The following is a 25,257-nucleotide window of genomic DNA, read 5'->3' on the forward strand; positions in this document are numbered from 1 at the left end:
GTGTTGTGGCGGGAGTGCTGACAACAGGCAACTATCACGTGTAATGGCTGAGAAACTTTTTTTTTTGTCAGGTAACTAACATAATAAAAAAAATTGTCAGCTGTCTGAAGTGCACTCGTCTACAGACTTGCGGCACTTAAGATCACAGAGAGAACCTTGAGATTTAACCTCAAATCAAACAAACCTCTAGATAAGTATTGCACACAAAATATAAAATGAACTTATTTTTCTTATGGTAAAAAAGTACCTACTAGTGTTTCTAGTTTGTAGCAAACATTTTGTTTGTTTAAAGTGTGAAGAGATTCACCTCTGCATTAGCGGCATTGCGGTAGACATCAAGCATCACGCGCCAGCGCGCCAGGTGGAGATGTGCGGCTAAGCTGTCGCCCGGGCCCGGCACCTCCCAGTCGGCTAAAACTAATCGTACCACGTTAAACAATCAGAACCGAAGTCATGGGTCTCAAAGAAGAGGACACAGCAATACTGGGCAAAACTACAAGCTACTGCAACGGTGTGGCCCACAGTGCAACGCTAAAAAGCGAAGCCAGTGCCAAGGTACGTGCTCGGTAGCCCAGCATCGCGTTAGTGGGCTGCACCCCGGCAAAGGTGCTCCGGAAACGTAAGCCAGGTAGCGCACGTTCTTTTTCATTCTGTTATGTTGGCGATCGTGCGATAGCGGCGTAGGCGTGCTGTTTGCGGGTCACGCTCACTCACTTGTACTTGCCCCTTGCCCTGCATCGGCGCTGCTCATGGACAGCACGCCGCGAGCCTGAAAGTGTGCCGTTCATCTCCGCCGACCACTGACAGAACGAGGTCTCCTCGGCTTACAGAAACCTTGGCGCGAGGTGAGCGTCGGCGATCGCCGGCCAAACCGTGCCTCTCTGTCGGGCTTTTTATTCCCCGACTGTCCTCGTTCGGCTTTTCGAAAGCTACTCATGTGCACAACAGGCACGTAGTAGCTCGGTTGGCCCCTTGCGCCCGGTAGTTTTCTGTTTCTCTTGTTACTTAGGAACCGCATCGGTATGACAGGCGTGATCGCGCAGCGCATTCTCGCCGAGGTTCGCCTTTCTGGCCTCGCTTCTCTTCATGTTTTTCAAAACCAAAGAAGCAGTGTGGTGTCGGGGTTTCCTCCCTGTGTGTGTCTCGGTGTTACGTCCCTGGGAGCAAGATCGCTGACGCTCGCCTCCAGAGAACTTCCGCAAAAGCTCCGGCTGTCGTGCTTAAATGCCGCACCAGGTATATGACTGTGTCGCATATCTTGTTTTACGGCGTCGTATTATCAGTTGTCGCACGTTTATGCCTATTCGTTTGTAAATACACTTATCGCTTGCGCGTGTTCGAGATTTTTTTTCGCTTTTTTTTTTTTACTTGTGGATGCTGCTCCATTCAGAACTAGGCTGGACTGTCCAGTCGGCGCTACGGTGCTTCGCGCGACATTTGGGGAATGACGCGGTGCGCTATCGCGCGGCGCTCTTTCTATCTGTGGGTCGCTGATATCCCGCGCACTGGGCGGGCGTCGTCTTTCGCCTCTTTGCATCAGAGGTTAGCTCAAAGGAGTCTGCAGCGTCTCGCTGTTGACCTTGTCCGCATGCTGCGACGTGGAGAGTTGTCTGTCAAGTTCATGGAGTAATTTCAACAGCATCCCCGAGCCTGATACGAGAGCTAACTGCTACTTGCAGCCCTGTCAGATGGACAAGTGTAGTGTTGCTTTCTGCCCGTGCACTTCGTCTCATTGTCACTGTGTCTGCCAGGTGCCAGACTGTAAACCAAAGTATTGGTTTGGATTTGGTGGCACTGGCATTAGGAGAGGACATACGTAACTGAGAACTCGTAACAGCGTTAAAAGGAGTATAGACACCTAATTTTGGTGGCATGTTTTCTTCTCTACAATGATGTGGAAGACACTACTACACATGGATCCCCATGTGGTATTCGCCTATGGCCGCTAACTAATTGATAATCGAATTTTTCCATCATGCTGTTTCGGTTTCAACAGCCTAACGATGGCTGTGGCGGCAAAGTGTGGCTATGCATCACGTGAGGCCTGGAAAAACGACTGTATAATCGCTGCTGCTTCGTTTTAATTAACTATAGGGCTGAAGCGAGCGTTCCTCAAGAGCCGGAATGGCAATGAATGTAGAAGCAGCGATTATACTGCAGTTTTGTCATGCCTCACATGACCTATAACCACACTCTGTTGTCACAGTCATCGTTTGGCTGCTGAAACCGGAGTAGGTGGAGAAAGAAATTCGATTACAAATTATTTAGCAGTCTGAGACTGGGGAGCGCTAGGCTCTAGACAAGGGACCAACACACACATCTCGTGTTGTTTCTTTGTGTGTGTTGTTCCCTTGTCTAGAACCTAGAGCTCCCCAGCCTCAGTATGCACGACCAACTAGCCCCCTACAAAGCTTTATTTAGCAGTCATAGGCGAATACCACGTGGTAATTCATATATAATAATTCCTTATGCATCATTACAAACAAGAAAACATGACCCAAAAGTTAGGTGTCTACACTCATTTAAGAGTGTGAAAAGTTTAATAAGATCCTTGGGCCAATTGAGTAAAACTTTTTTAAAATTTCATAGTGTACCCAATTTGTCAGCTTGTACAACTGCGTGATGTTGTTCTTTCATGAAGCTGGCTCATCACGAATCGGAGTAGTGCATGTCGGCAGCGGCGGTCTTATTGTGGCTGTTTTGAGATATCTACATTATCACTTTCAGTGACACTCCAGCTGTTGTAGCAGCGGCACAAGGCAACACGCACAGACTGACTGAAGTGAGTTAGCTGAACTCGACAGTGAGTGCCATTAAAGCTTCCATCGTGACAGGTCCCAAATGCCAGCCATGCCGAGTGACACTTGCTCAGAATAGCTTGAGTCCTTGCATCAGATGGAGCCGCTATTGTTTATCTGCTCTCTCGATATCGGAGGTGCATCTTGGCTGTTTTATACATTGTGTCTGTGCTGGCATCTGATACGCTTTCAAGGAAGAAAGGCTTAGTTGCATAATTCTCCTTGCTAACTTTAGTTCTGAACGTATACTTCTCTGGTTTCAGTGTTGCTACTTATTCGCTTTAGCTCACCTAGGGCCATGTATACCCTAGCCATGAAATGTGATGAAATTTCGTTTAGGTTTGGAATACATTCATTAAACCTTACGGCTTTGGTTCGGTTGATTAATATTATGTACTGTGAAATATAAATTGCTCTCTTCTGCTGTGAAATGGAGTGTATGCATTCAAATCAACATCTGAATATATTGTATGAAAATATTTACCTAATATATTTCAGTTAAAAACAGAAGTAGACATTAAATCGTTACCAACAATTTTGTTGCATGTTTCTGTGATCTTTAGTGCTCAATTATTGATTCCGCGATAATGTTCTGCATAATTGTCTTGTCACTGGCAATTAAAAAAAAAAAACAAAACCTTAGATGGGTTACTGTTGTTCAGGGCACTTTGATTATTAATCAGATATTCACATACACAATTTTAATGCCAACACTTGCAGTGCAATCTGACGCTGGCTTTGTTTCTGCGAATACTTCCTGCGAAAAGCATGTCTCTGCCATAGGGGAAATTTAATGAGCCTGAAAGTTGTGTTCTCTGGCCGGAAAATATGTGTTGACCATCAGTTCAACACTTGCAGGCAATACTTTTTAATATAGCCGGCCTCCAGAAAGGACACTCGTAAAGCACTTATAAGAGCACCAAGAAATTTTATCTTCCCGAGCAAGAATGCCCATAGTAAGAGTCATCTATGTTACTGAGTTGTGAAAAAAAGAGAGATGTGTATCCACTGAAGTTGAAATCTTGGAGACTTGAAATGTGTTGCTCTGAATGACATTATAATTGCATTGCAGCTTGAGGTGCCTCATGGGTCATGAGACATTGAGTCATATTTTATTTATTTATTTTTTATTTATTCAAAGTACCTACAGCGCCCATGAGGCATTATTGTAGGGGGGTTATTACTATATACAATAACAAATGCAAAGAAGATATTGGAAAACATGTCAGCAAAGATAACACAACGTATTAAAAGAAGACTAAATGAGTTTACAACTAGTATGAGTGATGGCACAGTGCTGGTAAACACACGAGACCTGGAAAAAACTAAAAAAAAAATACATCAGACTATCGCTTCAACAGCACTTTCGAAATCAGGTGCACAAACCACATCATTCGGAAGCTTATTCCAGCCCAGGATTTCTGCTGGGATCAAACCCGCGTATCGGCCGCGGCGGTTGAATTTCTTTGGAGGAGAAATTCTAGAGGCCCGTGTACTGTGCGATGTCAGTGCACGTGAAAGAACCCCAGGTGGTCGAAATTTCCGGAGCCCTCCACTACGGCGTCTCTCATAGCCTTAGCCGCTTTGGGACGTTAAAACCCCATAAACCAAACCAAACCTTTTTTCATCCGGCGGTTTCATGTCTTGAAGAGTCATGGCGCCCAATCAACAGACCTTTCTGTTTGGTGCAACGTATTTAGCATGAGGGCCTGGGAAGAAGCTCTCAGTAGCTTCTGCTACTATGACAACTGCATTCAGCATGTGTCAGTCATATGGGTATGATTAAGTACTAGAGTTTCATGACAAGTGAACAACCATAGAAGGAAGGTTGTTGTTATATGACTCAATGTCTCATGACCCATGAGGCACCTCAAGCTGCAATGCAATTATAATGTTATTCAGAGCAACACATTTCAAGTCTCCAAGATACCACTAAGCCAGTTGAGCTCTTGCAGTGCCTTTTGCAGGTATCCTGTACTCAAAAAAAGAGGAAAAAAAATGTTTGGTTGTGGCATTCTAGCTGCTGTTTACGTCGTCGTCCATATTAATGCGCCAAAAATATGTAGTCTCTAATGGGCACTGTGTATTTTCACCCTGTCCATTGTTCAGGTGTTGAGTTTTCATATTACTGAGGCATAAATAAGTTGAAAAAGTTCGCTGCTCAGGAAAAGTGCCCATAATTTGAATTTTTCGTATTAAAAGGGCACGACTTACACCAGGCCAAATCTTCAACTGGTTCGAGTGTTACATCGCTAAGTACACCCTGTAAAAGGCTTCTCTTGGCTAAACGGCTGGCATATTGATGCTGTAATTTGACGTGCGAGGCGAGGCTGTCCATTTTGTTCATATAATGTTTAAGTGGAGTACTTTCCAAAATTATTAAAAATCTTCATTGTCTCGAGCTGTGATGAATCAAAACAAGCGGGATGCACAGCAATGGTTCTGGTGGCACAGTCGGGCTTACTCTAGGTGAACGACTTGTCCGCCATGGAAGGAGCGGTAGTTTACCCAGAGGTGGAATCGAGATGGACAAGAATCATTGCTGTGTGAGCCTCTTGTTTTGGCTCTGTGTAGCTGCAGACGATGCACATTTCTGATAATTATGATCCAATCAGGCAAGTACTTCACTCAAACATTATATAGGAAAAAGGGACTGCCACTTCACGCGTCGAATTACACCATGAATATGCCAGCGGTTTAGCCGAGGGAAGCCTTTTACAGGGTGCATTTAGCGATGCAGCACTCGAACCAGATAAAGATTTGCCCAGGTATATATAACGGCTATAGGTATAGGTATAGATATAGGTATAACCGCTGGTCCTTAAGGGTAACGGAGTGGATTCCAAGAGAAGGCAAGCGTCGCAGGGGGCGGCAGGAAGTTAGGTGGGCGGATGAGATTACGAAGTTTGCGGGGATACGGTAGCCGCAACTGGCAAAGGACAGGGTTAATTGGAGAGACATGGGAGAGGCCTTCGTCCTGCAGTGGGTGTAGTCAGGCTGATGATGATGATGATGCTATACTCTGTGATTTCTGGCGGCCATTTTACTATTTAAAGTTTTTAGCTGCAAGAGAAGGTAGCTCAGCATCTTTTTTTTTGTGTGGTGCACATAACCTGCTCTGCTTCATCAGGCATGGTTATTGATGATACAACTTGTTCGTGTATGCAAAGTGCACTACCAGCAATAAATGATACGCGAACAAGACAATTAAGCAACAAACAGCCAAACAAGAAGCTCTTAGCCAGGAGAAGCTCAATACTAGCTCAGGTTATTTTAACACCGAAGGTGCGAAGACTCTTCTTCAGAAGTGTTAATCAACCGAGCTTGTATTTCTTTTCCAAGAGCTAATATGTTGGTGTTTTTTTGTTGCCACCTCAGTTTTCTTGTTCGCGTTCCATTCGTTGCTGATGGTATAGATACACACTTCCTTTACACTGAAGTGTTCTCATTGCACTGCTGACTGGTTCATTTTCAAAAAGTTGGAGGTGAGACTCTGACATGAAAACTGTTTGAGAAACCACTTTCTTTTTGTAAATTTGTAATCAGGGTTAAGTACTTAGTGGTTTTCCTACAGTAATGGAGAGTTCATTACCCTCATGCACCGCACATCAAGCATCTTTGGTAGGGACCATTCATGTGTATGACTAGCATCTGCTGTACATTTGCCTTCTGTCCGCCATATGTCTGCCATACACCTGCCATTCATGTGCCATATGTTTGCTATACAAATGAATAGCAGACGCTCTCTTCCTCTTGATGTATATAAGAGTTATGCAGAGAGCACAGTTTAGAGCAGCAGGAAGTTTTGTTTTTCATACATGTTTTAGCCTTTAAACATTTTCTAATATATCTGTTGCCTTGCTCATATGGGTAAATTCACAAAGATTGTATGTTCCAGTTGTGGTCTCTGCGATATATCCAAGTTTATCTTCAGCCATATTAATTCGAGCACTTGTATGCTAGCCGTATCCGGCATGCTTCATGCCATAGGAATAACTTTATACAAAAAAACAAAATTTAAATATAAAATTTTGTGTAGCACAGTCTTTTCCATTGTTTCAGGGTAGTGCTTGCAAGATGGGCTCCAAATTGCGGTCTTTTATTTCTTCCACAATTTTTTTTTTGTGAACAGGCCTCACTCATCTTTTGTCCTGACACATTTGATTTATTAGTATTGCTGAGGGATCTGTCTTTTGCTGGTTATACAGATTGAATGAAAGAATCTGTTAAATGCTTACGAAACTCTCTGTTGTAATAACGCTTGCTCTATTAGCTCTGTCGTAATAAGTACCCAGTATATGAATGCCTCTACCTTAGTACATAATTAAAACACTTGATCATACCTCATTTTGTTTCTTTAGCTATTTTTTTTTGTACTGTTCCAGGTGCAGTTTTAGAAAAAAGTTTAGTTGCAGTAATGTTCCTGTAATTCCTTTTGGTGTGGGTCTTTTTTGCATTCATGGAGGTGGTGTAAGCAAACGCTGTACTGGCATGGCAGGTGCGTTGGCTTGCCCAGGGTAAATGAAGCGGGACGTCACACTCCGTTGACTCCATTTATGATGCTTTCTTTGTTTTGCCCTCGTCATTGAGGTCACGCAAACGCCACTTTGTTGCTATGCTTTCTTTTGAAATGGGCTTTGTGTTCTGCGTTGTGCTGTGACAGAGCTTTGCGCAGCGCTCGGCGGAGCACGCTCAGTTGAAAGAAAGAAAAAGTACGGGCTGTTAAATAGATTCCCTCTCTAAATATGAGCTCATGTACCCATCTCTGCAGCCTGCAGTGGTTTATATCGTTAAAGAAGATGGGCAAAGCTGAGCCATCAAAGGCAGTACAGTGAATGACAGGGTTGCCAGTTCCGCTTAATATTGCTGCAACGCATTACTGGCGCCGCCTAGTAGTCGCGCTCAGGAGGCTGGCGCGCGCTCTTCTTCGCCCGTGAGCTCGCTCGCTAGTCGGTTAGCCGGCCGGGCCGTTTCCGCTGGCGCTTGCACGTTGTGGCAAATATAAGCCTGCCTACCTGCTTCTGTGACATTTTGGTGGAGGTGCTGGGTACATCCCATGACCGAAGAGCTTTTGGGTGCCTCCGAAGCCCCGCTACACACCGTGGACACACCTGTGCACAAGGCCAGCCGCCGCTTGAGAGGCTTAGCTCCCGAGTGTGGTCCCCTTCTTTCCTTACCGCGAACCATGACGACTACAGAGGCAAGCCAGCCCGTTCACCTTCCAGTAAGTGCCCAGTCGCTGTTCTTCCATGCTCCGCGTATGCCCACGCCGTTCCATGGCGACAAATTTGAGGATGTTGAGGACTGGTTGACCAACTACGACCGGGTCGCTGCGTTTAATGCGTGGGACGATGAGTGAAAGTTGCGGAACATTTATTTTTCACTTGAAGACGCCGCCAAGATGTGGTTTGAAAACCATGAGGCTACCATCACCACCTGGCAAGATTGCCGGCAAAAGCTGCTCAGCACATTCGGCAACGACGCAAGAAAAGAGATGGCTGAACTGGCTCTACAGTCCCGAGCGCAGCGGCCCAATGAGAGCGTCGCCATGTTTGTAGAAGAAATGACTCGGCTTTTCAACCGCGCGGATCCGTCAATGTCGGAGGCAAAGAAGGTGCGCCATCTTATGCGTGGCGTTAAAGAACAGATCTTCGTCGGCCTTGTACGTGACCCTCCATGTACTGTGGCTGATTTTAAGAAGGAGGCGACAAGTATGGAGCGTGCCCTACAGCAGCGATTCGTACAATTTGATCGTTCTGCGAACATCACTGCTGTGGACTTCCGCTTGCCGATGAACGACAACGAGAGTGGCGCCCTTCGCGAGCTTGTTCGAAGCATCGTACGTGAAGAACTGCAAAAGCTGCCCTTTCTCGAGCAACACCCGCGTGTTGGAGGCATCTCGGATGTTGTACGTGAAGAGCTCCGGCAAGCAGTGCCATCAATGCCATCCCCCCAGCCGCCTGCGCCGCACGTCATGTCCTACAGCGACGCGTTGCGTACCCCTGCGCCAGCACCGCCGGCACCCTACAGGCCTGCTCCTCTCGTCCGTCCTGCACCCCGACATTCAGCTCCTGCTGATGCGCCCAACACTCGACCGCCCGTTCGCAAAGCACACGTGTGGCGTACGCCGAACAATCTACCTCTGTGCTTCCACTGCGGCGAAGCCGGACACGTACTGCGCCACTGTCCATACCGCCGGATGGGCTTGCGCGGATTCTCACCGGATGCCCCTCGGCCGCGCTATGGTGAACGACCTCGGGACATCGACCAGTACCTCATCGACCTCAGCGCCAACGTCCCACCTGCGTCCCCACCACGACGCCAGTCCAGGTCGCCAACGCCGCGACAGTTTTCCCCCAACCGGCGTACTTCCTTCAGGCAGTCCCCAAGTCCGCGCCGGGAAAACTGAGGACGGCGACTCTCGGAGGTAGAGCCGCCGTCGATGAGCGCTACGACCCAGATCCTCCATTCGCCGATTCGATCAAACATTCCGACCTCCGACCCCCCGCACCGACCAGCAGTCCGACCACTTTCCGACGATCGCCGCAGTTTTCCTCCGACGCCCCCAAGCGAATTTGGGCTTCTTTTTTCACCGAGTCGCTTGTAAATTTTTACAGCCGCTTGTCGCGTTTTTTGGGGCTTACTTGCACTGTTCCTGCAAATATTGTTATTTTAATGCCCATCACGCGCGTTTGTCGTTAAATATACGCGATAGTAGCAGGAGTCACAAAGTACGAAACAGTCCCTCTCCATTCATCAATAATTTGACGCCTTGCCAGCACTCGTGGTTGTCTATGTCGTAGTGTGTTGCCGGTGTTTGTGCAAATTGGCTTCGAAGTGCCCGAAATATGGCAAACGAGTTTTGAGGTGTTTGCTGCCGGGACTTTCAACCGACATTAAAAATGTTGCAGCTATTCAACTCTAAAAACATGTATGGTTCCGATGTGAATGCGGAGGATTTTCCTGATGGGTCGAACACTATCGACGATGACTGTGAAATTAAACATACGTTGGAAGGAGTCAACAAGAAACTTCATTCGTGTATACTGGCAAACGCGCTATGAACAGGGTGCAGGCTACCGTGGGGACAATGTTAAAAAGTACATGAGTGTTTTCGATCATTCTCGTGGATATCGTCGCTGTTCAAAATAAAGTAATTTGACCACCTTCCCTTCGTATTTCTGCGATTTTTGGATACTATAATTAAACGATTTTCAAGAATGAGAAAGTTTGTTATCGTCTGCTTCTTTTGGGCTTCTTAGCAAAAGTCGCGCCGCTTTTTTTGGGCTTGTTTTGGGGTGGTTATTTGCTTATTTGCTCGGCGGCATCTGGCAACTCTGGTGAATGAGTACCAGCAATCTCTAATTGAACCATTGGCCGTCATTGCCACGGCTCTTGGTAGTAGGTCAGTTAGTGAGAGTGGTATGAACATTGATGAAACAAGATATTGTGTGTGTACTGACAGTGGTGTCTTGCGTTCTGTACATGCGATTTGAAAATAATTTGCTGTAGCGCGTTTGCCTAGTGGGTATTTGTACACAAGATGTGCAGTACTGAGTAAGATAGATGCTCTGTAATCAAAGGCTTGCATTTCTGTCTCAAAAACTCTGAATTGATGTAATGCGAAAAGCCGCAAGAAAGGTGGCATGAAGAAATAAAAAAAAAATTGGAAAGTAATATTCGTAGCAATAAACAGCAGCTACCATTAACCAGGAGTAGAGATTTGAGTTTGCAGTCACCTAGAATGTAGAATGGAAAAGGAAGCCTGACGGTATGTAACATTAATGCAATGTGGACACAGCCAACAAACTAAAAAATTACTGGCAGCAAAACACATTTTTTATTTTTATTTCTTCATTCAGGAAACTACATGTTAAATACTATGGAATACGGTCGTAGTGCATAGTTAAGGCAACTCAATAAAAAAAATTTTTTAAATGCGATGTGGCTATGTAATACTTGTTTGCTCGTGCAATAAATGGAATTTTTCTCAAGAAGTTTATGAAAATTTAGGGTGGGTAATAAATTAGCAATATTTTGACAAAAGTGGTCTCTGTATGTTCAGTGTGCCAGTAAATTCTTCCTTTAGCTTGTCCCACTTGTTTATGTGGAGTCATCGTTTCAAAGCAAATAATACTAAATAAGTAATAATAATGCAAAATAATATAATATGTAAAGCATTCAGCAGTGTTTCCAGAGGTTTTTTTTTTTTTTTTTTCAGCAGCTCATGATTGGTTTCATAATCGTGGTTGGCCGCAGCCGGTAGATGTGACAGCAGGGTTTAATTCCCTTTTCCCCCTGTGCCCAGCATGAAGAGAAAAAGCCGAGGACCCGGGGCAAGGACTACTTTGAGGAGACTCCTCTGTTGATGGCACTGAGCACGTACCTGAGCTATGTCATTCTGGGAATTTTTGGTCACATCCGGGACTTCATGCGGTCCACGGGGCTCGAGGAGACGCACTGTTCTTCAGAATTGGACCGGAAGGTAAGCACCAGTGCTGTTCCTTGGTTTGGTGGCATTTTGAAAAAAGTGAACTGTGTGATTTGCAGTGCTTACTACTGTGGGCTTCCCCAAGTAACTGAGGCACGTTCTTGGCTAGCTTTGGTTAAACGGAGCAGCTGTGGACACTCATTAATGTCGGACATGGGAATGTCACTCGTGGCTGTGACACCAGAGAGTGCAAGATTTCAAAGATTGTTCTAGGCATCCTTTGTTGGTGTGAAAGCACCATTTCACTAGCAGTTCCGAAAAAGGTGAGGTGTGTCTGAAGCCTCTCAGATGCCTGCAGAAATAAAATAAATATTGCCGCGACTGGTTTTACAAACCTGCGGCGGTGTCAACAGATGAGCTTCGCAGGCCACTGCACGAGAGCTCTATGCTATCGCCGCAGCCGATCACGCCTCGTGTCAAACTGGCACACTCTCACGCTGTTCATTGCACGTCGTCATCTTCGTCAACTTCCATCTGTGTGCAATAGTCACGAAAGGAAAGGAAACGTGCATAGCTGGCTCCTTGAGTTTGTGAGCACCTCAGTCGCACTTTGATCTACATGGCGGTAGTGACAGAGAGATGTGCGCTGCTGGCATTTGCATTGACAACGTTATGGCAGAAACACTGCACTGGAACAATTGGCCACCGGCATTCATTGGGTTTGTCAGCGTTGAGAACATTAGACTTTGTTGATTTTGAGGAAAGGAAAGGTGCTTAACTGGTTCCCAGCTTCGGGTACATGGCAGTGGTGTCCACCTGCAAAAACTTGCTTTTGCACAGTATTTCATGCTTAGCGATGCTAAATGCCAGCAATTTTTTATACAAGTAGTAATGGAGCATTCACAATGGTTGTTCATGAACTGCTGGAAAATATTCCAGGTGCAGTCACTATAACAAGAAAAGTACTTTGTGCTTATTATCATATTTTTGTGGCTAAACCAGCCATATTTTTCACGTAGCATCATGGCTATAAGTCAGGAAAGCGTATTTGACTTTATAGCAGTTCATCTGCTTTTAAAGTCGCACCACAGAAAAGCACCTTCGTTTTTTTAGGCATTTACAAAATGTGGCTTCTGATAGTTTTGTGCTGTGTTTGTTTGGCTTGCTGATTGGGTATGTGTGTCAGCTCTGAATGACCTTGTCCTAGCAAGGTGTGCTTAAGCAGTGTGTGCTTTTCTTCTTTGCAGGGTTATGTCCCACTCTACCAAAGCTTTGAGAGCTTCTACACACGTAATGTGTACAGACGCATTCGCGACTGCCTCAATCAGCCCATATGCAGCGTGCCCGGTGCTGTCATCGATCTTGTGGACCGTGTGAGCTACGACAACAACTGGACGTTTGTGTGAGTTGTGCAGTGCCATTCTTCTGAATTCTGAAGAAGTGCTTGCTTCTCAGGATTTCTGCGTTTCCCAACTTCCGGAATCAACTTCTCTTGAAAGGAAGCACTGCATGTGGCAGCTAAATCCATGTTACTGCCACTGTGGCCATCTATGGTTGGTGTAGACTAGTGAACTCAGGCTAATGATAGTGACGCATAATGCGGCAAATAGATGCAGTGATCTGTTGGGGTAAAGATTAATTCTAAGTGAAGGGGAGGCATAGGCTTGGTGGTAGAGAGTCAGGTGAAGAGGTGAGGTCAGTAAGTCTCCTGGGATAGGGTGCGAGAGTTGGAAAGCATTAAAGAGACCCTGAGATGATTTCGATGGGCTTATTCGAGTGCAGCAGATCTGTAGAGGTGGACTTTGTGGGTATTTCAGTCAAATTTTAAAGCTCTGCATGGACCCCGATGACGTCAGTGGGCAGTCTGGGCGAGCCTTCAAGGCTCACACAGGCTGCCTACTGACATCATCAGGGGGGGGGGACAGGGGGGGGGGGGAGGTGTCGCCCCCATCGGTTGCGAGCTATTGTGAGCAGCGATTTTTAAAAGTTATTTCTAAATTACAGGGTCCACGCAGAGCTTTCAAATTTGACTTGACTACCTGCAAAGTCCACCTCTAGAAATCTGTTGCATGAGAATATGCCTATCGAAATAATTTTAGGGTCCCTTTAAGCTTATGTGCTGTAGTTGAGATAATCTAGCTGATGATGATGTTGACGATGAAGATGGCGATGGGCACTCATGGCTGGTACCATGTGCCATCATAACCGTATGTGTCGCCTTGTGCCATGCTAAATCAATCATCTTAGTGATGAATTTTGTTTACCTTTCTGGATTTGTCTTTTATTATGCATTATAACCTGCTTAGCAGTGTTGCCTTCCTGATATAACCATTGAACTGGCTTCTTGCTTTCTGATTTTTTGACTGGGTTTAGTACACGTGATGGTTTTCAGCTTGATGCTGTCTTCAGTAGAATAGACTTGTCAGCTTGATGCTGTCTTCAGTAGAATAGACTTGTCTGTAACAGACTGGAGAGTTTATTAGCCTATGCGTGCAAAGCATTGCAACTAGACAAGCCTGCTACTTGCGAGTGATTGCTTTTCAGTGGACAGTATGCAGCAGGACTGTCATGCATCTGTTTTGTGCTTCTGATGTTTGTTTTATTTTGTTGCTGTCTAGAATGCCAGGCACTGTGACAAAGGCCATCAACATGGGATCCTACAACTACCTAGGCTTCGCTGAAAACTCAGGCCCCGTTGTTGACGAAGTACAGCAGTCCATCGAACGCTACGGCAGCGGAACATGCAGCAGTCGTCACGAACTAGGTGTGTGAAACAGTTCTGATCTCTCTCTTTCCTCTTCTTTATATTTATGGCAGCATACCTTTGTGACAGGGATTCTGAGACTGTGGGCACATTCCTGGGAACCTTGCTGCCCTGGGTTCATAAATGTCCCTTCTCACCATCCTCTCGGCTCACTATTTTGGTTTATTATCAGGCTTTTGTCAATGTGGGGAATGGTGTGGGGCATAACAGCTACTAACAGTTTTTTCTTAGTGCCTAATCCAGGGATACCATTCGCCAGCGGAGTGTGGGCGTGATGGGTACAGTGTGAAGAGCGTGCCATATTATGATTTTATTCCTACTGTGTTATCACTGTTTCCCATTAGATCCAACAATTACCTCCTAGTGCTTTGTGCTGAAATGCCATCAAACCTGTAATTTGGTGCACCTTATTTTTGAATCCAGCTGGTTGAAAACTCTGCCCTTGGTGCCCACGTAAGTATTTGCCATGAGCGAGAGGAAGAGGAAGGCAGGTTAGGTTGCCAGTATGGTTGGGCTTACCCACTTTGTGGTTCCGGTGCGCGATGCAGGCACCCTGGCCATCCACCAGGAGCTGGAAGAGCTGATGGCACGCTTCCTGGGGGTGGAGGCCTGTCTGACGGTGGGCATGGGCTTTGCCACCAACTCGACCAACATCCCCGGGCTGGCCCAGAAAGGCTGCCTGCTGCTCAGCGACGAGCTCAACCACGCCTCGCTCATCCTGGGGTGCCGCCTGTCGGGGGCCACCATCCGCGTCTTCAAGCACAACAGTAACGTTCTTCCCCTTGGCTTTGCATCCTGTCTCGGTGAAAAAGCGCTGGTAGGCTGTGCCTTAAGAAATGCTCAGCTGCAAGAGGCATAATTCTGTCCCTCAGCAACATTCATCAATGAACTTTGACAACTTGCGAGACTAGGGGTGTTCTCTGGCAGTGCTAAAGTTCGGCTTGGATAGAGAGTTGCTGATTGAAAGTGTGAGCTGGTTGTTTGGAGCTTTCCGAGAACCCACCAGAATCTGACCTCTACCACCATGGCCATCATCCACCCTTTAGAGACTGCAGGTTAGGGTATCATTTATGCTACGGAATGGTGATGTAGGAGTAGATAAGACAGGTAGGCAGAGCAAAGTTTCATTGCGCTAGTTGTTAAGTTACTCAATCATGGTGATCGTGACATAGCAACAGAAACCCCAGCAGTCTGCTGCTACACAGCATTTTTTATCTGTTGGGCTGCAGGTCCCATTGCTGTAGATGTAGCATAAGCAGCTTATGAGTGAGACGTTTGTATACTTAGTGCAAATACAGCTGAATTTTTATGATTGCTGAATGTTTAAATTTGGGCAGGGTGAATGTGTTGCATGCACTGCTGGCACTTAATGAGACATTTTAGAAATACTTTCTGCACAAGAGTGGCTTTACATAGCTACCAGGCAAACTCTACTCATACATGTTTATATAACGTACATTGATACTTTACTGTACATAAGTACTGTTATGCTCTCACTGGCTTTCCTTTTTTTTTTTGCAAGTGCGATAATGCTCACTGAGATTATGCGAACTGTTATTGGCAGGAAAGGCCTTCAAAAGAGCTTTGCAACACGCAAAGTATGCGTTTCAGTGAGGGCTAGCAATGTGTGCATAACCATATCTGTATACTACTAATTTTCAAGAAAAGGGTGTAGTCCTTTTGCTCCCTTCTTGCCCAAGTTATTCTAGGTGTGCTAGTGCACCCCATGACACCTTATGCGATTTCTCGGATAAGGCTAAGTTAAAGGGGATCGAAGGCAACTTTTCTATTTTTGGACTTGGAGTGATGAAATTTGGCAGGCTGGCTTAAAACAGCATCAAACAATCAGATATAAAGTTTCACAACGACAGCTTAAGTAGGTTCCCTTTCATCATTGTTTATATGTTGTCCTCATGTTGGTTGCTTGTGGAAAGCCTAGCATGACAAAAAAACAGGCTACAGGTCTGTAAACGCTTTTAATATTTGCTAAGAAGTGTGGTGTAAGTCAAGACTCTCTTAATTTTTTTTTTTTAATTTCTCTGCCCCCTTTTATAAAGGACACAAAATGCACCTTCTTTTATGTTTAGAATGTATCATGCTCTAATTACCATGTAATAAAAACACGCGAGCCTAAATGGTAAATCTGAGACTGTCTTGACGCAGATCACATTTCTGTGATCACAACAAAACAAACGGGGTAAAAATCCATGCACCCATTGCTGTGCTACGCTTTCCACGAGCAAGGTATTAAGCTCAAAACAAACCTTCGAGAAAACAAGCCTGAAAGTTCTAAGCTAGCACACACTGTCTATGTGTAGATGCTGACAAATTTATTTATTTGGAGCGCTTAGAGTTTACTTTTTGGTGAAATATTTCAGTGCAACATAGAAACAATGTTGAAGATGCAAAAAAGTGTACTTTTCAAAAATCAACTTTTTTCGTGATTTTTGCGATCTGATCCCCACATCCTCCCTTAATGAGTGGACAAGTATATATGCCATTCACTAGATTAACCACTTGCTTGAGTTTCATGTGTGGAGCACAGGCTTTCGGTTGGATCCAGTTGACCTGCCACGGTGGCTCAGTGGCTTTGGAGTTCAATTGCTGATCCCAAGGTGGTTGCAGGTTCGATCCAGACCACAGTGGCCATATTCTGATGGAGGTGAAATACAAAGATACCTGTACAGTTTACAATGGTGGCACACGAACCCCAGGTGCTGTAAATTCATCCAGAGTCCTCCACTACGGCTTACCTCACAGCCCACGTGTCGCTTCGGAATGTTAAATCCCACATACCGTATACCAACATACCCGATCCGTTTGAGGTCTGCAGGCCTTCTAGGGCTCTACCTAAGCCCCTCTAATGAACCAGAAATAAAGGCATCAAAAAAAAAAAAGAATCGGCCCAATCTTCATTAAAAAACTTTTTGTGTGTTGATTGAGTTGTGATTACTAGGAGATGAAAAGTGCTGTCGTGTGGGTTCCAGCTGTCCCATTTGTTGAACAGTGCCAGATTCAGCATATTTCATGGCAGCTTGCCCACGTACAAGTTCTTCATCTCATGGCCGATCAAAGAAAATTGAAGAGGTGCACTATTGGGTGCACTTTTTTAATGTGGCGCTGTGCCCCGACATCTTCCTTTTTGAATGAAGTACATTAAGAAAAATGATAGTTGTTGTGGGCCAAACCGTGCCTTCTGCACTTCATGATATTTTTCTAGGTTTGTGATTGCTGCTTTTTCCAAATGTCATCATTACTAATACTTACTGGAGGTCTAGGCTAAAATTTAACTAGCACGACCTGTGACGAATGGAGATTTTTTGGCGGCTTTTCGAGGCCTTGTTATTGCTACCTTTTCTTACAAGTTCTTCAGTGATGAATGACTGCAGCTGAGCTCGGGAGGCCGGTTTGACTTGCGGCACATTTTAGGAGTGCTGTATCATGTCACAATACTTGTGTTTTATTGCGCAGTAAGGAACTTTGAATGATCCAGATCATCAGGTTTGAATGATGGCTTGAGGAAATAAACCTCATAAGTCTTTCTCTCTTTTTTCTTTCTTGCTGCAGACATGAAGGATCTCGAGCGGAAACTGCGAGATGCCATTGTTGAGGGGCAGCCGCGGACCCACAGGCCATGGAAAAAGATCATCATCATTGTGGAGGGGGTGTACAGGTGGGTACACTGAACTCAGTTGAACCTGGGAGATGTTCGAATAGAATCTGATCGAAAGACCATTTTCAGTTTACTGTAATTGTTTTTATTTTCTAGCTTGTAAGTAGCAAGGTACTGCCTGTTAGCAAAATTTTATCTGCTAGCTACGTTGTGGAGGGAAAATAAAGTTAATTTACGCTGGCATGGCTTGCGCTCACTGCATACAACTAAGTGCTGGTGGACAGCAGTTTGCACCTGTGTAAAGGTTGTACATCCAGTCATCCATAAAGGGGGAAGCCATTCGGCTCAGCTCAGAATGTTGTTGGGCTTTGTGGCTCATTGTTTCAAAATAAAAGCAAAAGTAAAGAAGTATTCTTAACTTCTCACAATTTCTCACTCAGTCACACACACCTTTCACTTCTGCTCATTTACCCTTCAGTTTTACAGTGGGCATTGTTTCAAAAAGAGGCATGCCATCATGTGGAAGTAACTCGTGAAATGAACTCATTATTCTGTGAATAATGACTCAAACCATATTTGTGCTTCTGTCACAGCCATTATGGACAGCACTCTGTTTTAGAATGTTATAGTACAACCTGTGTTCTCTCAATGCTGTTTTCTTTGGTCATTGTTCAGAGTTCCATGTTTATCCTACAATGCTTCTTGACCTGGGAGATAAATGAATGAACAAGCGCACATCTGTGTACGAAACTATATACCCAAGGTATGCCACTGATCGGTATACTCTACTCTTTCTTGCTCAGCAGAAAATGAAGACAAAGGATCCCATTTCATGCTGCTCTCTGCTTGCATCTGCTGTCTCACTTTGTGAGCCGTCGAGGTAGCTCAGTGGCTATGGTGCTCGGCTACTAAACCGAAACGAGTGGGTTCGATCCCAGCTGTGGCGATCGCTTTTTGATGGCGGCAAAATGTCAGAGGCCTGTGCAATGTCCGCACAAGTTAAGGAATCCCAGGTGGTCGAAATTATCCGGAGCCCTCCGCTATGGCATTCCTCATAGCCCGAGTCACTTGGGGATGTCGGACCCCATAAAACCATTCACCTTCCTGTGTGTTTGTTGTGTGTTATGTTTTCCAAAGATGGAAGGTCATTGTGTGGCGAGGCCTGCACGGTCCAGGGCGTGACTGCAACCGTGCTTGCTTGTTTGCAGCATGGAGGGCTCCATCGTGATGCTGCCCGAGATTGTTGCGCTGAAGAAGAAGTATCGGGCGTATGTGTACCTGGATGAGGCCCACAGCGTTGGTGCTCTGGGCCCAACGGGGCGTGGGGTCGTGGACTACTTTGGCCTGGACCCACGGGACATTGACCTCCTCATGGGCACCTTCACCAAGAGCTTTGGGGCTGCAGGCGGCTACATTGCTGGTTCCAAGGTGGGTTGTTGTGCTGCGTGTCCAAAAAAGATGTGGTGCCCAGTTGCTTCAGCTTCCCTCGCATTGCAACCTCTTTTCAAAATAAATAATAAAAAAGGAAGTATGAAATAAGGTTTTGGAAGTTTGGAAATACAAGCATGTTTTTTGCACACCAAATAGATTTTTTCGCTTTCCCTTATCAAAGGGATGGGTTGCAGAGCCAAGCTGGATGAGGCCAAATCATCTTAAAATGCGACTACTGTTTCGCTGTGCCCACACTCATCTAAAGTAGGCTTCCAGACAAGCATGAACGTGGCCCCTGGAGAATTTGTTCCTATGATTTTGTATGAAGGCGAAATGCGAAAACACCTGTGTAGTGTGCATTGTCAGTGCACATTAAAGAATGTCAAACGCAGGAGTCAGTCTGGAGCCTCCGCCCCCTACTACGATGTTTCTCGTAGCCTATTTATACCTTCAGGACGTTAAACTCTACATACCATACCATCCCATATCTTTTCTGTAATAAAACACAGCCATACTGCAGCTTGGGAAGATTAGTGCACAGTTGTAGCTACTGATAAAATACCAAAAGCCTTGTGAGTGCCTAGCCAAGGCATTGTGCTACCAGTGATATCTTGGTTATTCTTTACTCCTGCACTCCTCACGTCTTGCGGCACTGCATGTGGAAAATAAAGAAGACAAGTTGCAATGCGTGACTTTGCTTGATCTTTATTGCCTCAGCAATACTTACTCATGTAGCAATGCTTGTACTATTCACCCTTGATGTGAAATTTGGCGATATCAACCTGAAGCTGACCGAAGATGGACTTCTCACGACTGCCACACATCTGCTCTGGCATGTCTGTTTGCAGGGCTTAGGCGTCTCCGGCAGAGTATGTTGATTGTGTCGCCAGAAAAAATTGCCAGGCGCTTTGGTTTTAGTTTGGTTAAGTTATGTACTGAAAGCATTTCCATACGATGCACCTTCCATTGTGGCCTGGCTTGATGCAGTTCCTGAGGACTGTGCTCTCGACTCTTGCAGGCGGTCATCGACCACCTGCGGGCGCAGTCACACAGCTTCTGCTATGCGGCCAGCATGACGGCCCCCGTGGCTCAGCAGATCATCTCCACGTGCCGCATCATCATGGGCGAGACTGGGGACGGCGAGGGCCAGCGGCGCATCGAGCGACTGGCGCGCAACACACACTACTTCCGGCGCCGGTTGCAACAGATGGGTTTCATCATCTATGGCAACGAGGACTCTCCTGTCGTGCCGCTCATGCTCTACCTGCCTTCCAAGATTGCGTGAGTCTCGGTGCTGTTCCCCCCAGCAGTGATGGGTCCAAACACCTTTTCTTGGGAGAAAGAGCTGTATTACAGTAAACACTCTTTAATTCGACCGCTGTAAATTTGGAAATCCGGATAATTCGAACTGCCGGCTTGGTCCCGCTCAACGGCCATGTAAGCCTATGGCATTGGAGGCTTGGCTCAGTCCCAGCCAACGGCCACATTAAGCCTGTGGCATTGGACACTTGCTGAATAGACAGTTGAAAGGATACTGTGTACAGGTATGACTTGCGCTGCAAGAGATCATCAAAATACCATATAAACACTTGTAAAGACCGCACTTACTTTTTAAATTCGGGTGTGAATTTTGGAGGTGCGGCCCATACACGAATTAAATAGAAAAGGAAGATTGTATTTTTTTTTCTCAATTATCTAGTGCAAAACGGGGGGTGCGGCCCATACACAGGTGCAGCCCTTACACGAGATTATATCGTAGCCCTACTCAATACCAGAGTTCTATGCTGCAGAGTTATTTGTACACCTCTCACATGCGCGTTACAACAGGTGGGACGACAGACAGCCCTATCTCAGAGAGCATTCCGACCGCTTAGTTTTGGTTCTGCTTTTCTGAGCTTTGCGCCAGCCCACAGCAGCGGCGGCTTGGCCAGTGAGCATGAGAAATGCCCCCAAATTGGGGGGAAAATATAAACAAAACAGGATTAGAAGTTAAGGCAGTGGGGGGGGGAAGGGGGGGGGGAGGGGGGGGAAGCGGGGACAAGTACAAAACTTACAAAGGGGATGCCAGTAGTAGCTAGCCAGCCAGCCAGCCAACCTAACCCAGCTGAGCACCGTTTCGGGAACTGCTTGGTGCATCATTGGTGCTTTCTCCCCCCACCTTTCTTATTATTTTTTTTTTCTTACTGCTTTGGCACTGCTGAAGCGTTTCCTTACCTTCCATCCACACGGTTCTGTTCTTCCAGCTTGCGATTTGTGTGGGGAACTTGTCAAGCAGTCCTTTTTACCGCACATGGTGGGTGGGATGGGAATAAATTATTGTTGTATTAGATGTTATGGCCCACTTTGTTGCGACGAAACTTTCCCCCTTATACAGGCATATGTCTATATTGGCTCACGTGTTTTTCGTCTTCTTTTTTTGCCCGTGTTCTTTTGCAGTGGCCTAGTGCGTTATCTCATGAAGCGAGGTGTTGCAACGGTTGGGGTGGGCTTTCCGGCGACACCACTTTTGGAAGCCCGGGCTCGCTTCTGCATGTCGGCCTCTCACACCAAGGAAATGCTGGACCAGGTGAGATAGAGAGGAAGCAAATAAATTTTCTTCATGTAATGTTGGGCTTCGCATTCGTGCGATGGTAAGTCTCCACCAGGTGAGTCCATTTGACTGGTGTGTCCTCCTACACAGGCTGAACTTGTCCGGCTGGCATCGGTTTACTCTAACGCTGATGTCCATGAAAGTTGTATGGGGCACAAACAAAAGGCATCAAGTAGTTGGACTGGTGCCCACACCCCATCTACTCTGCAGAGGCACGGGGGCATAAATGATTTATGCGCTCAATGAATAGACGTTAGAGACAATGGGATGTACATAAGAAATGATTTATGAATCTAGTGAGCAAATGTTACAATGCACAATCCTTAAAGGGGCTCTGAAACACCTTCTGAAAAAAGCACATAAACGCGCTCAATCACTTCATTGTGTTGTCATGAACACCTCCGCCAAACAATACACTTCTACACGCAGCAGAGAACCCACAATCACATGTGAAAGCTGGCGAGCCCTTGCCGACAACTTTTTCATCCTTGCACCCGTCTCCATCGCTCGCACCTGGGTATACAAGTTGAGAGATGGCTATTGGTTAGATTCTTTCACACATCAGGCAGCTACCATGGCCGCGGCCAATGAGCCGCATAGCTCCGACGGATCAGGAAGCTCCGCCCCCGGAGGTGGGGCCGGCGGAGGAGCGCTGACCTTCCAGCGGGCAAAAAGTGACGAGAGGAGAGTGAAAGGTGCAAGCACACTGAAATTCAAATTTTGACTACAGATAACTTAGCTTCTACAATGCGCATTAAAAAAATTCTTGGTGGACAATATTCGTGAAGCGGCGTACTTTAAAGGGGCTGCGAAACACTGCTTGGGGGGATACCGGCTATACTTCAGGTGGATTCTTTATGTCACACAGATGCTGACTTAAAACGAATTACAGGAATCGATGCACAGGAACGGGAGTTATTCAGTGAAGAAATTTCAAAATACAAGCAAGCAAAACGCTGCCCTCAACTCGATTTTGGCGGGGCTTCCCACTCCTATTTCGCTCTCCCAATGACTGCACCTGGCGCAACCAATCAAAACAGCCAGCCAGAGCACGTTGCGGAAGTTTGCACTCCATGGTTGCCTGCTCTCTGTAACTCGTTCTTGCTGAGATATCAGCTCTGTGTTGCTGAGACTGGCAGCGTCATGGCTGGGACTGGCAGTGTCATAGTTCTTTTCTTCCTCCATGGGCAGCGTCGTTTCCACGCCAGAGCCCCTGGTGGTGTATTTTTATTTTAATTGCTTTGCAGGGCTTTTATCTAAGACAAACAAGTTGTTTTTGTTAATCTAATATAAAACACAGACAGGTGACAAAATGTTTCTCTATTTATTCACACCATTTGCAGTATATTTACTGTTTGTCCAATCATGAAGCTCGCGCCAGGTGATGACATATCCGCTGCTGAAACCAGCCACTGTGTAGGGACACCATCAGAGCCATGAATTTGTTTTTGGGAGGACATTAAAATATTAAAAAACGGAATATACGTGGTATTACCGATGCTAATAGCACCATTGTAACTTACTGTATGCGATCAACAGGCAAAATAGTCAACTAAGATAGTGTTTCTGGGCCCCTTTAACATCCCATGCATACCGCAACATTATTAGAGCCCCTTTAACAGTAGAAACAGGTATAAAGGGTGAGCGCATTTGCTATTTTTCCCTTTGGAAATGTGTATTGAAAGTAATTTCTGAAGGCTCAGAGGTCCGACTGGCTGTTTCCAAATTCATCAAAATTCTTTTGCGAGAAGATATCCTTTGTGAAATTCTGTTTGAGGCAGTTGCCATTACATAAAAAAAAAAGTGTGTTGATGATGTGGGAGTTTTAAATTAAGCAACCATTTGGCTCTCACTCAGAAGCCCTATCCCATTGGCCAAGAGTGGCAAAAATATTATGTCCTAGTGGCGTTGTACTTACGTGGGCTCTGGTGGCACTAACATTGTCATTTCCTTCCCTTGCCTTCATGTATACCAGCATATAATTCAAGCATCTTTCACTCCACAGCAGTGCTGCATCCAAGAATGTTTTTATAACATATTTAAAAAGTCTGACAAGCGAACCAGACTCGCACACACTCCATGCATAGAACCGAAGATGCCTTTCTTCGTAGAGGCTGCTCCATTGAAGCTTTCTGTCAGCCTTTGTTGCAGCTGCAGTAGGTTGGGATTTATGGAGGAGTAATGTTGCTGTCATCCTTGTACTCTCACTTCGTAATCTGACTTTCTAGTCCCAGCAACACAAAAATTGAATGCCTCCAGCTTGCTCCCCAAGGAGAGTTGAAACGAAACGTCCAGTCTGGCAACCCCAGTCAGCAGAAATGACAGTGTTGGAGTTGCAGCCAGTATTTAGGAACAAGTTGGCCTCAGATGGACAACAGCCAATTGCATATATTCAAACAACACAGCGTGGCAAGACAAAACAGCGTGGAAAGGGAAGTTGATGCATGCAAAAAATCATTAAGTGAACTGGTATCTTGACTGTCTTTTTGTGGTTGTTTCTAGCTCGAAGCCAAGACTGTGCTTATGCATTTGTCACTAGATTGTAACTGCCGCGATGTTGTCTTGTTGGTTTCTAGGCCCTCAGTGTCATCGACAAGGCTGGCGATTATCTCTACCTGAAGCTGTCCAAACAGAAGAGGAGTACCGAAGAAATAGTCTACTGAATGTCATCAACAGACGTGTAGCTAGGTGGCTGCCTCAATCCAAAGCCTGCAGCAGCAAGAATGGCTCCAGGAGTCGCACTGTTTCCTTTTTTTTTCTTCTCTGCTGTGCACGCACCAAGCCCTGGCGTCCATTGTGCTGCAGTGTGGCATCAAGGTGCTTTGCGGAAACCGGGTCCAGTGTGATTTAGGGAACAGTGTATAAGTAACCCCTGGCCTGCTTTTTCAATGGACTTCAAAAACTCAAGACATCAAAAATGAACAGTGCCTCAGCTCACGTTTTCCTACTTGTGTGTTCACCTTGGGGGTCCATGTTGTTTCTAGTTTGTTGCCTGTTTCTCAGTTTGGGTGCATTTAAAGGGCCCATTCCCTCAGATGTTTTCTCAAGTCCATTCTGCCCGATTTGTACGCAACACTGCTACAGATGTGTGCTTAGTAGATCTATTTGTTTGACACATGCTTTTCTATATTTTTGTTATGACTTGGACGCAACTTTTACGCGAGTTAATTTGCTAAACTGCGCTGATCGATGTGGGCTTACTCCCACGGACGTTTTACGATTTTTAGTGCATCTTTAGCGAGGTAGCAGCGCGATGTTTTGTAATTATCAATTCTCAGTGTGACGCTGCTTTAGAACAAGCAGTACTGAATCATTTCCTTCTGTAAAAATCGTCGCTGTTGCGAGTTTTGTTTCTGTTGTTTCAACGCGTGTACGTCGAAAGATATTGAGGCTAGTATAAATGCAAGATAAAATCTTTGCACGTATACCAACGTTTTCGAAGATGTTGCTCTGGCAAAATAAAATTATCGACCTTAGCGAATCGAATGCCTCTTGTGTTTGTCTTCCCCTCAAGTAGCACCGCACTGCACCTTTCGAAAATCGCATGCGCCCTCTTCACGTGGTGTCTTCTCAGCTTCGCAGAAATGGAATTGATGAGACGCAGACTAAGGAAGAAGAAGAAGAATTAAA

The 25,257-nt window shown here is 45.7% G+C and overlaps 1 protein-coding gene across 1 annotated transcript; it reads left to right on the forward strand.

Annotated features, from left to right (window-relative positions):
• Window positions 1-335: 335 nt before the first annotated feature.
• lace (serine palmitoyltransferase long chain base subunit) lies at window positions 336-25,108 on the forward strand. Its single transcript, XM_089556564.1, has 10 exons — window positions 336-555; window positions 11,107-11,283; window positions 12,477-12,631; window positions 13,848-13,993; window positions 14,542-14,760; window positions 17,561-17,666; window positions 18,815-19,034; window positions 20,056-20,318; window positions 21,474-21,603; window positions 24,204-25,108. The coding sequence occupies exons 1-10, from the start codon at window positions 454-456 to the stop codon at window positions 24,288-24,290; spliced, it is 1,605 nt and encodes a 534-aa protein (XP_089412690.1). The 5' UTR covers window positions 336-453; the 3' UTR covers window positions 24,291-25,108.
• Window positions 25,109-25,257: the final 149 nt, after the last annotated feature.

Source organism: Amblyomma mixtum, chromosome 8 (genome assembly GCF_055824585.1).
Source record: "Amblyomma mixtum isolate Tamu chromosome 8, ASM5582458v1, whole genome shotgun sequence".
NCBI lineage: Eukaryota > Metazoa > Arthropoda > Arachnida > Ixodida > Ixodidae > Amblyomma > Amblyomma mixtum.